The sequence below is a fragment of the Perca flavescens genome, chromosome 16 (genome assembly GCF_004354835.1).
Source record: "Perca flavescens isolate YP-PL-M2 chromosome 16, PFLA_1.0, whole genome shotgun sequence".
NCBI lineage: Eukaryota > Metazoa > Chordata > Actinopteri > Perciformes > Percidae > Perca > Perca flavescens.
In genome coordinates this window covers 16,497,641-16,510,218 of record NC_041346.1, presented here as the reverse complement: position 1 = coordinate 16,510,218, position 12,578 = coordinate 16,497,641, and the positions used below count along the sequence as shown (strand labels likewise).

Sequence of the window (12,578 nt, the reverse complement as noted above, 5' to 3'; positions counted from 1 at the left end):
ACCATCGTAATAAAAGTTAAGCTATGTGGGAGTGTTGGTTTTATTGGTTTATTCATGTTTAACACAGTTTGCAGTGTGCTGTGGTCTGATTGGGAGTCATATAATAGATGACAGACCGATAGAATGACAAAATAAATGGCAGTATGATAAAAAGGATAAATGGGCATGAATCAGTTCTAGGCTGGTCCAGTGGACATCCACATACCAGAAAGAAGCTTGGTGAGTGATTCATTACCTTACCTAGTACTGAAATACAAATTTAGTGGTATTCAGATGGAGTTGTACAACCTGGGAGTGAGGACCTTGTACAGTTTCATGACAGGAAAGGAAAGAAGGGAAAAAAAAACAATTATGTCATACAACATTGTAAATATTCTTTAGGCCTCTGAAATTAAGTAAGTGAAACAATCTAATCACATTTTGTTTCAACAGTTCACAGCTCAATGACATAATGCAACATGTGAAGAGGGGTCACAAATGGGCATTATTTATTTTTATAGGGTTGCATACTAATGAGTTGGGAACCAGTGGTTTTTAGTATTGTAATCCTCATTCAGCAGCACATTAAGTGATAGAGCTAGCACAATCACTTTCATTTCCACTCTCCTGTCATTTTTAATGAGTAAGAGGTGGTATGAAAACAATGCCATTTCTAAAGTAGTGTGTCACATGTACTAACTTGATAACCTTGTGAAATATTCATTCACAAGACTGTTAAACACAGACATGTACTGTGTGTACAGTATCTATGTCTACATAGCAACCAACACAGAGTTAGACATATTATGATTCTTCTCTCTGAAAATTCAACACTGGTCTATTTTGTTTCTCACAAGTTACCGTTTTAAAGCCAATTGGTGTTGTTGGTGTCCCATTAGGAGTGTATCAAGCTTTAAACGAGGACATGTTTGTTTGTGTGTGTTTGCTTTGATTGACAGGCCTCTCAAATGATCACACTTTGCTGTGATGGCTGCTGCTCTACGTCAACTCTGCCCAGTCTTTACCTCGTTCCCCAAATTTGGTATTCTGGCTTTAAACTGACAAGATGGCAGCAAGTAGCAAACACAACTCAAATAACAAAGTGTGTACAAACGTTTGTCCTCTCACATTCATCCACACAGACAGACACGGAATCTATTACCATGAGAAGACATTTTTCTGTCTTTTAGATTCCAGAGAAGAAACAGTTCAGTAGAAACACAGACTGAGCAGGGCAGACACAGGCCTGTTAAAGTCTTCAGCAGAGCTTAGAGGAACCCACAACATAGTTTTGTTCTCTGTGGTATGTGGAAGCAGCAGCCTTGTAATATAAAACACAAAGCTATGCTGACACAGTTCACAGTTTCTTGACATTCTTTTGCTCCAGTTGGACATTACTTTGGATTTTTTTTCTCCCCTTTGTTTCACTCACACAATTTAAATGACCTGTGGAGACGTCTATTCATACAGTTTAATGCGGAGTTTCTTAACTGTTGTACTAATGTCTTCTTAGTGGAGATGATGTTCTGGCCTTCCAGGCTGTACACCGCCCTCCACAAGCCCAGCCAATCAAATGTTTAGGTTAGAGATGGTTAGGTTAAATGTCATGCTTGGGGTTACGATCTGTCAACCATGATAAAAAAGTGTGGGATTATGTTGCATGAAATACTGCCTCTGTTGCCCAACTCAAGGCAATAAACTCTTGAGTCAGCCCATTCATTTAAAACTATACTGTAAATATATCATTTTGATGATTTTTCCAAAATCTACTCGTCTCTAGAAACTATATCAACATAGGCTCTTCTATTTCTCTGCTGGGAAATTCATTTAGGAGACATCCACTCCTTTTTCACATGGATCTGAGATTTTTCTCACCACACAGACACTAACTATACTTCATGTCCAGGCCCACGTCCTGATGTCATGAGATAAGTTATGTAGGTGTGTCTGTGTTCTGTTGGATGGTGGGACCTCCATACTATGATCTAATGTTATAATGTCTGTTTGTTCCAAAGGATGGACTCACCCCTTTGCTGTTGTCAGCCAAACACGCTAATGCTGAGGTGTGCAGCACTTTGCTGGACTGCGGTGCTGAAATCAACACTTCTGACAACAGCGGCAGGTTAGGGTACACACAGTCAAGTCCACACACAGAAAATCCAGATATAATGTGTAACAGTAGTAGTAGTAGTGATGATAGATGTTGCATTGGTGATCAATATTTGTTCTACTCTGTGTTGCAGGACAGCCTTGATGCTGGCCAGCGAGTCTAACGCCGTTTCTGTTGTCGAAGTATTGGTTCAGCGAGGAGCTGATCTGTCAGCTGTAGATTCACAAGGCCATGATGTTGTACACTATGTCAAGCTATTGGGCAACTCTGAGGTCAAAACTGCTCTCACAGCTGCACTGAACAGACAACAGGTCTCAGGTAATAGTTATGCAAAGTCTAATAGTTATGCAAAGTCTCTCTCTCTCTCTCTCTCTCTCTCTCTCTCTCTCTCTCTCTCTCTCTCTCTCTCTCTCTCTCTGGTTTCGACACAAAGTCAACACTGCCATCTGGAGGACTTCTCCCATACATGCTCAGAGCAAGCTTCTCTAAATGAATGCAATGTCACCTCTAATAGAGACATTTAAAATATCTAGAGTAAGCTCTATTATCACTTCTATTTGATTTTTTTTTGTGTGTCAATTTTTTATGTTCTTTTTTCCTCTGACAGATACAAAGTCTCCTAGAAGTCCTCAGGTAAAACTCCAGTCTGTGTTTTTCAATAGAGACAGAGCCCATTTAAGCCCCGCCCCCACCGGAGGAGAAAACAACTCTCCGCTCTCTATTGACTTGTATTGCATTAAGGTGCCTCCTTATCAATGCCGTCTGCTAGTAAACAACAGAATGTCTGAAAGCTGCTGTGTGGTGATATGCACTACCAAAAATGTAAAGAACCCATAACTTAAGTTTTTATATGCTGCTGAACTGAAAAACTGAGATTTTATTTAGACAAGTCAAAATGTCATTTTTAAGGCTTACTATATATCTGTAAGTTAAGCTAAAGCATTTTGTACACAGTATGGAACAAGTGTTACAGTGGAATGTGGATAAATCAGAAAGCTATAGTATTATGTTTGTAAGTGCCTTAGCTTGCTAATACATAGCTAACATTAGCTTACTAACAGCTAACTTGTCCTCTCTGGTAGACATAGGTTGCTAAAATAATCAGGTACTTTCGTTAGCGTTTCAGCCATTAGTTGCATAATGGCTCAGATTGTTTTCCCCTCCGGTGGCGCGATACGCTCGGTCTATACTTTTCTCTGGAGGTCCTTACAAACAGGCTATTAAAGTTACTAAAACACCTGAATTTACAACAACTAATCTACTATTAATAGTGAAAGTCTAAATTAATTTTTAGTTCCACATAGTAAGGAAGAGCTGAAGCCAAATTATGTCTAATTTTCTAACTACAACTCGTGGGTTGTAGTTTTTTATCAGCGTTTCTTATGTGTTGATATTAAATTTCTTTAGCTTGTAAAAAATATATACTTTAGAAGCTATTTTTGGAAAACAAAACCTAAGTCTTACTGTAGCCTTCATTGATTGACCCTACTCCTACTAACCAGCACTGAATCACTCCTTTCTTTTTCTCTTTCCGTTGCCTTTTTTCTCCTCTCTCTTTTGCTGGCTCCTCAGCATGATCAAGTAGCTAAACTAAGTGATGAACGGATCACAACTCCCAAAAAACGAAAAGCACCTCCACCTCCTATTAGCCCACTGCAGGTAAATGCACGTGTCTCTTTGTATCTGTCTGCTTGTATCAGTATGCCACTCTTTATATTAATGCATGTCTGCAGTATATTCATAAAATGAGTAGTCAGACCTGTATGTGTCTGTTTACATAATACCAGTTATATTATTGTTCTCTCCGTCAGTCAGTCTCTCATTAGTTTATGATTGCCTAAGTATAACAAAGTATTTCACTCATGTAGTATGTTCATTTAATTTATGTACTAATCTGCCTTTTGTTTTCCAGGGGTTAGGATTTAAAAATGTACTTAATATAAACATCTAGGACACTTAATTGTTGTAGCAGGACATTAGCATTTTGTCCCTGGGGTTTCTGTACAAACAGATTATAAAGATACTGCCGTCATTTGTTTTTAAAGCTGCACACAAACAAATCTCAACTTTTTTCCAACCAAGTCATAACGTTTTATGAGGAGAACAAATCCAAAAACCAATCAACTTCACCCTTCTTATAGAGCTCTGGACCCTCTTCTCCTTCAGTCCTTACCTCTGCTGGGACCCCAGGATCCAACAAAAGTGACACTCCCAAAAGATTCAACTACAAGGTAATATAAAGCATATCCTGTAAAACAAAATTAAAATAGTCTTATTTATTAAAATAAATAAGTTCAATACATGAATTATTGCTTTTGGGGACAGGGTGATGCAGGACTTGAATTAGGATCCTGCATCACCCTGTCGGGATTCTAATTTGCAATAATGACCGGCTCGCTCCTAATTATCCCGCGTATTACACTGCTTATTACACGGCTACTCATACAGAGTTTACCAGCTGTGACGCGGTCGGGACGGTTAACTTTACTGCTGATGAGCACGGCTCTCCAGCGGAAGTCAGGTCGTCCCGGTGAGTGAGCTAAACGTAGAGCTAACTAATGCTCTGTTTGCACTGTTGCTTTTAGCGATCCCTGTTTTCTTCTCTCTCACTTTGTGATTCGCTGATCAGCGGTATGAGCACGGATATTTATTTAAAAAAAAAACGATTTTATTGATTAAAAAATAGTCCGCCAGAGTCTATTATTAGAACTCCATCCGTGTAATCAAATATTCAATAAGCCCCAAACCTGCAGCAAATGCCTTTGACCCTGTATCAGTGGTAATAGGAAGCAGACCCACAGGATCCATAGAAAAAATACAGCATTATGTAGCAACTTCAATTTGTATATTAAAAGGTCCACAAGACCAATTAAAAGGTGTAAATACACAATTAGGTATGGTACATTTATAAGTAGGTTAAATCTCAATAAACAGACAATCAATGTGACATCAAATACGCAACATTCTTATTATTATCTTAAATTCATCTCCAGAGAAAGACATTTTATACAAAACTAACTCATGATTTATGATCAGTAGCATCTCAATAAAGCTAAATTCTTGCCTTCAACCTTCATACCCTTTTCCTTCCGTCTTCCTTCTTCTCACACCTCTACTTTCTTCTCCTTATCAATCATTTGCTCTTCTCCCCTCCCACTTCTGTCCCACCACGCCTCCTTTTTCTCATTTCAAAGGAGGATGAGTTGGTTAGAGGAACGACACTGAGAGAGGAGGTCGAGAAGCTCCATGAGGAGAGAAACATGTTGCTGGAGACAATCGAAGACCTGAAGCAGTCGGTGGAGCAGACGGCGACTGGTGCCGAACTGGATACAAAGGTGATTACTAAGCAACACTACAGTGACGGGATTTTTATTACAGATGAGCAGATTTGAAAACAGATGTGGTGACTCGAGCAGTCTAAGTAAATGACGTCAGACTTTTAGTTTAAAAAGTAGAGCATTAAAACACAGTGTAGGCAGCACATGCATTGAGTATAATTACTGGTGTATAAACATATTGTAAATGAATCTTCTACCCAATCCAACTCAAATGTCTTCCTATTTGGATGAAGAGAATTCAAAAACATTTGCGCTAGCTATAGATGGATATTTTAACATGGTGGCTATTTTGATTCATTTTTAGCTTTTTTTCTTTGTATCACAAGTTTCCTAAAAGTCTTTCTGTTTGTTAAAATCTTATATTATCACTGCTTTTGTAAGTGTAATACTATACTCTGACAAAAGACAGGTGTGTATTGCTGAACCTTTTCACCTTGGGCATTCTTGAAGGAGGTCTAACCAAAGCTTTAGACGTGTCATAACTCGTTTTGTTTTTCAGTAGGTAGCTTGTGGTCCTTAACGTTGCTTTTCTGTCTGTGTGCCCCTGCATGTAAATGTATGTTTGTGTGTGTGTATGTGTTGACAGGTCGAGCACAGTTTTACAGCATCTGCAGCTCTGGTTTCTGCTCTTCAAGCCAAGATTAACGCTCTGACTTTGGAGAATCAGCAACTTGCAAGCAGACTCAAGGTATGCAACCCATTCATTCACGGTCCTAAGGTTAACCATAAACCAATGAATGAACATACTCAAGGTAAGGGCAGCACACTGTATATAAGCAACTGCGGCACAGTCTTCATGTGAGACACAAATAACCTTAACTATAGCAAAAAACATTATGTATAACAAGGCAATGCACAAATAGTGTTGATATTATACAACAATACTAATGATAACAAATTAAAATAGTCCATTAAAGTAATATTTTAAGGAAAATACAAGCCCAACAGGTACATATTTCCAAGTCTGTCTTAAATAAAACAATACTGACATGTCCATGTGTACATTTAAAGATTTACTGGTCACTGTAATAATCCCTAATGTCCATGCTGGCTTTGAAGAGATCTTCCTCTGATGATATTCAAATATTGGAGTGATGGGGGACAAAATCCACAGTCCTCCCTCTGTGCAAAAGGAAAAATAAAAGTTTAAAAGATAATAGAAGTCTGAGTTATGTGGTCAAGTCAACAGGTTATCTTCCAAAGTTACTGTGATTTTTAGTATAAAATTCACACTGTAATTAAAGTAAAGTAAAGTGATGTCATTTTCTGAACTTACCAGACTATTGTAACTGTTCTATTATTTGCTTTTACCCACTTCGTCATTATATCCACATTACTGATGATTATTTATCAAAAATCTCATTGTGTAAATATTTTGTGAAAGCACCAATAGTCAACACTACAATATTGCTGCGGTATCGAGGTATTTGGTCAAAAATATTGTGATATTTGATTATCTCCATATCGCCCAGCCCTATATATAAGACTGTAATTTTTGCTTAAAAAATGAAAATAGTTGCAGACAAATTTACTGTCAATCGAGTAACTATGACCTAAATCCATGACCTTAATCTAAACTATTAATTAATTAAAAAAAATATAAAAATGAGAAAAAATATCAAATCAGAAACTTGTGTTTCGCAAATTGAATATCATCAATATACTCAAAAACTCAAATTAACAAATGTGTAATTAGTGATTTCACAGAACCTCAAATTAATTAATTCTAACCCATCATAAAAGTACCGGAAATAATATTCATTTCAAATTGTCCTCCCTTCCCTATTTCGGTTTTATATGCAGTAAATTCCTTTTTATTAGTGCTGCAATGATTAATCTAATGACAGACTTTAGTCACAAGGTTTTAGCTGATTTGCTTTGTTAGTGAGATTTTTATGTTTCAATCCTTCGCCTCACAGAAACATCCGTCCCTTCAAGGAAGTGAGGACCTAAAGGACACCAGTCGCCCAAACAGCATGGCCTCCAACTCCTCCTTCCACTCCACCCAGGATGAGTTTGATTCACTGCCACAAGTGGAAAGGGAAGACGGTTTAGGCAGCGTTTCTGTCAGACGGGAGGAAGAAGAGGGTGAAGGAGGGAGAGGAGGGAGCAAAGAGGAGATCACACTGTTGCGACAGGCGCTAGAGAGCGTTCAAGTGAAACTGCTGGAAACCAGGAAGGAAAACCGCTCGCTTCAGGCCCAGCTGAAACCTGAGCGAGGCAGAGAAAGAGAGGAGGTCGAAAGCGTGGGTGAGAAAGGAAGAGAGGAAGAGTTGATTGAGAGTTTGGCAGAGCTTCAGGCAAAGCTGACAGACACTCAGGAGAGGTACCACCAAGCTGTGGAGGAGGTGGAGGAGCTGAGGGTGCAGATGGGAAGAGGAGGAGGTGAGCTGATGGAGAAACAGGAGGTCCAGAAATGTACATCATCCACACTTGAACATGAAGTCAACCAGCTGAGGGCCCTGCTCATCCAATCAGGATCTGAGCAGGAAAAAGCAGCTGAAAGAATCCGACAGCTGGAGGGGGCGCTGAGTAAGGTGGAGGCGGAAAGACGGTGCGTAAAGGAGAAGGAACAGAAGACTGCACAGATTGAGGAGCTGTACAACGAAGCACAAGAGGAGATTAGGATACTCCAGGTGAAAATGGGCCTTTTTTCTCTCTTAACTTCTGTATGACTAGAAGGGCAACTTCAACAATTTTACTAATCAAAGCCTGTTAACATATCTCAGGGAAGTACTACTGCATCTAGAGGGAGCTGCACAAACTCTCATAAATTGACTGGCGCACGGACCCTTTTTTCCACCGTTAAACTAGCAAAAGTGGATTTGTACACACCCTAAACACACCTGCGCAAGGCACTTCACGCCATTCGCTTAGATTTTTAAAATAGGGCCCTACAAGTTTAAAAAAATGAAACCTATCTGGATGTGTGGAGGTTTCTTAAAAAGAAGTGAGCTTAGCCAGATCTCATCTCTGCTTAAAGCTAGTGCCTCGAGGCTACGTTAGCCACTACTAGCACAACACACCTAAATCTCTGACTGAACAATTGACGATCAAATTGCATTGTGGGTAATGTACACTAAATTGGTAGGGAACTCTTTTGAAGATATAAAAGAGCACAGATGAAACTGCTTCAACCTTGATTTATCCATTTTCATTATCTTTCAATTATTCTTTTTAATCTACTTGCTGAGCCGGACTTACTTCTTGAAGTCAGTGACACGTTTAATACTTTTCCTCTTTAATTTGTCCCTTCTTGTTGTTTAGGAGGCTCTGAGGGGCACAGTGCCAGTTGAAGCTGCAGCCAAAGACTTTGAAGAAATGAAAGCTGAGCTAAACGAGGTAACTGCTGGGCTGCAGCGCCGCTTGCTGGAACTTTCACACTCCTACAGTGAAACAAAGAGTCAGCTAAGTGCTGCACAGGAACAGCTGGCTGAGAGCAGTGCAGCCTCATCTCCCTCCTCAGAACAGCAGCAGGTCCAGGTGCTGAGCAGCAAGGTGGAGGAGCTGCAGACGTTGCTAGCTGAGACAGAAAAGAAGCACTCGGCTGCTCAAGAGGAGATTTCACTGCTGAGGCAGGAGGCAGAAGCTCAGGCACAGGGCTCTGTGACCCTCGCCGACCACTCACAGGTGATGTCATCTCTGGGAAATGCCATCAAAGAGTTGGAAAGCCAGTCAGAGGCCCTGAAAGAGCAGCTACACCAGAAAATCTTGCAAGTGGAGGCCCTTCAGAACAGGTGAGGAAGAAAACTGATGTCACATGCGGTTGATAGATGCATTTTTTTTGCTTTTACTAGAGACTACAGCAATTAGAATAGCACTAGAGGACTGTAAATAAGTATACTTGTTTATGTACAATCATGAGTTTACCTGTACTTTGAGTATTTCCAATTTATGCTACTTTATACTTCTACTCTACTACCTTTTGAGGCAACTATTTTACTTTTTTACTCCATAACTTGTTTACAATCCAGTGTATGGGGCTACAAGGTGATTGATATGAAGATTGGTTCTCCTATTGTAGTGATATTGTAAGCTGATAAAGTTGACCCTGCATCAAAACTTGATGGTCACTAACAAAACTACTTTGGCAGCTTTAATAGTTTTCTTGTCTGCTAGAAATTTTTTAACTCCAATACTAGTTGTCACCACATGGTTCTTGTGTCTATTTCACAAAAAGGCTGACAGCAGAGAAAGATGTCACCCCAGATGGTTCAGTCTCCCGCGTGGCGCATGAGACCACACGAGAGCAACTGGAGGGTGAGGTGAACCGCCTGACGCAGCTCCTCCAGGGGGCCCTCAGGAAGCAGGACGAGATGGCTTTGGAGGCTGCTGATGCCTGGCAGAAGGTGAGAAGAAAGAGGAGCTTTGGATGTCCACAGAGGAGGACTATTAATTATCTCTCTTGATATAATTTTGAACCACGCATTTCTCACAACATACTTATCAACACTCGTATCCATCCTTCAGGCACGGGAGAATCGTGCAGAGTGGGAGGCCGTGCAGGAGCTGGTGATGTCGAGGGAGAAGGAGAACCAGACGCTGACCACCAGGCTGGCTGAGTCCCAGGATGCTGTATGTCAGCTCAAACAGCTGGTGGAGAACCACGTTGCCTCAGAGAGGGAGAAGAACAAGAGGGTCAGTAATAACCTGGTAGTCACTATTGCAGTACTTTACACTAGCAGTGTCTGTCCAACTCTGCACTGCTAGAAACATGATTTAGAAATTGGTCGGGATATATTTTGAGCTACAAGTCAAACTAAACTTGAGACAGTCTAATCAGGGCTCTGTTTTGTCCTGTTATCATACTGTTTTATTAGACATAGAAATAATCTCTTTAAAGTTCAGTTATATTAACTGCATGTTTTATGTTTTTTCCTCTCAGATAGATGACCTGTCACGGGAGGTGGGAAAGCTGAAAGATGCCTTAAACAGCCTATCACAGCTCTCCTACAGCTCTGGTTCTCCCTCTAAGAGACAGCAGCAAAGCCAGCAGCTGGAGATGATGCAGCAACAAATCAAACAACTACAGTACCAGCTAGCTGTAAGATTTGGTCAACATATTTTTTTTAGATAGAACAAATGAGCGTATTGTACTTAGAATGTAAAGTGTATTTACCTCATGTCTTCTTTGTAGGAGTCAAAGAAGCAGCACCATGAGATAGTGTCAGTCTACAGGATGCACCTCCTCTATGCTGTCCAGGTAAATCGATCCATTAGTTTGCCGAAATTATGAAGAAATATATTGTTCTCACTTACCAGTTGTGGTATCTAGCCATGCAGATAGTTTGGGTTTTATTTGCCAAGGTTTTGAAATAAATATTCTGCCTCCATGCGTCAGCAGAAATCTCAGATGGCCTTTTAAAAATCTGGACAGATCAACCAAACCCAATTTTTGTATTGAAGTGGCCCTTTAAATCCCATAGTAATTTGGGTTTCACATACTATGTATTTATTTTAGGGTCAGATGGACGAGGATGTCCAGAAAGCCTTGAAGCAGATCCTGATGATGTGCAAGATGCCAAGCCAAGCCAAGGAGGCCTGCTAAGACCCACTGGGCCTGGTTTCCCAAAAGCATGTTGTGAACGAAAATGGGAAGTGAACTGCTGCTGTCACCACACGTCCTTCCGAATTCACACGTTGCTTGTGCTATGTGCCAACACATAGTGCCTCTGGATAAACCTCGAGTATTTGTTAATGAGGAACAGGTTTACAATCAAGTTCATTGCCTTTGCTAATGTCATTTTGACCGACCTTGATCTAAAGGTCATCAATCTTATTATGGAAGATGTTTTTGGGAAACCTCAGCCCAGCATACAGATACTGTACATCAGCCAACAAATGAATGAGTGTACCAAGTGGTTCCAGCCAAACGTGTAATCTCAGAATGTGCATGTTAACACTAAACTGTCAGTGTGCAGTAACCTTAAATCACATGCAGTTGAACAAGCGGGAAATGCAAACATATGTACTCTGACATAAACATATGTGTGCGCATCTGAAAACTGTGAGTTTGATGTGGTTGGTTTTCTGTTACAATGTGCGCTTAGAGAAATAGACTTAGTTGGCACTGCTGTTGCAAGTATCTTTTTTATGATACAACAGTGCTAGTATTATTTTACATGTCTAAAGGTTTCACAGTTGTCAACATGTTCCTGTTACAATCTAAATTATTTGTGTCCTCTTAACAATGCATGTGACTTTGCTCAACGCCAGCCCAAAAATCACATAGAAATGTTTTTGTGGTCGCACTTCTATGAAGAAAAAGCTCAATACTGTTTGTATTGCTATTTTCCTGTTAGCACAAACATTTATAAAAAAATGTATTTTACTGAATTGTATTACCATGCCATGTTTTCTAAAATACTGTACTTTATTGAAGAGGTTTGATAGCTGTATTTTTGATGGCCTTGTTTTGTGTCTGTTTCGTGTGAATGAAATTTCTTTTTCCTTGAGTACAACGCATTATTTGATCTAGTGACACATGCTTTAGTTCATTTCCCTCATTTAACATAGAAGGGGTTGAATGTGTTTACTGTAATACAAAAAAAACAAAAATTTCAGTTGTAACAAATGCCCAACAGTATGGGCTCAATATTTAGGAGGAGAGTTAGGAGGTAAGATTTGTAGTTCTTACATTTCCTCTTGTCTAGTCTTACACTTTAGGTCTTTTGTTCAGCAATTTCTAACTTGAAAAGCAAAATGTGTTGTCTGAAAGCAAACGGTTGAGTCTGCTGTCATGTGCCTGTAATCACAGTATTTTTCAGGCGCTGCAGTACTTTCAACTGAGAATTACCATCAACATCAGTAATTCTCAGTTGTAGATGCCAATTTCACCAGGCTTCCTTGTACTTATTTATTTACATTTACCAGAAATATTTTTTTTGTGATACCTCCCATCTCTTTCAGTGTTTCTTTGTAGGTACGGATATACACTGTACAGAATACATTTCAAATGCATTTTTTTTTTATGTCTTCTAGAGGCTTTCACATGACACTCCTTTGCCTTAGTACTGTACTTAGAGCCATACGCACTTGGATATCACCCTTATTCTGAACAGTGTTTGAACACACCCAACACTAACGCTGTTAAACTTTTGTCACAGTCATTTGTATATGACTGACCGAAGCTCCCTCCCTTGTCAAACACT

The 12,578-nt window shown here is 39.7% G+C and overlaps 1 protein-coding gene across 3 annotated transcripts in view; it reads left to right on the top strand.

Moving 5' to 3' along the window:
* rai14 (retinoic acid induced 14) overlaps positions 1-11,882 on the top strand; it is a 40,993-nt gene extending 29,111 nt beyond the window's left edge. For 2 of the 3 annotated variants that reach the window (XM_028600842.1, XM_028600843.1), the window contains 14 exons: positions 1,995-2,101; positions 2,223-2,407; positions 2,697-2,722; positions 3,662-3,748; positions 4,231-4,320; positions 5,284-5,424; positions 6,014-6,115; positions 7,347-8,063; positions 8,695-9,164; positions 9,608-9,776; positions 9,898-10,065; positions 10,313-10,471; positions 10,565-10,630; positions 10,889-11,882. In XM_028600842.1, coding sequence (XP_028456643.1) covers positions 1,995-2,101; positions 2,223-2,407; positions 2,697-2,722; positions 3,662-3,748; positions 4,231-4,320; positions 5,284-5,424; positions 6,014-6,115; positions 7,347-8,063; positions 8,695-9,164; positions 9,608-9,776; positions 9,898-10,065; positions 10,313-10,471; positions 10,565-10,630; positions 10,889-10,975 — 2,574 coding nt within the window. In that variant the 3' untranslated portion in view covers positions 10,976-11,882. The remainder of the gene's footprint in view (positions 1-1,994; positions 2,102-2,222; positions 2,408-2,696; positions 2,723-3,661; positions 3,749-4,230; positions 4,321-5,283; positions 5,425-6,013; positions 6,116-7,346; positions 8,064-8,694; positions 9,165-9,607; positions 9,777-9,897; positions 10,066-10,312; positions 10,472-10,564; positions 10,631-10,888) is intronic. The other variant, XM_028600844.1, reaches the window with a different exon arrangement.
* The last annotated feature ends 696 nt before the right edge of the window (positions 11,883-12,578 follow it).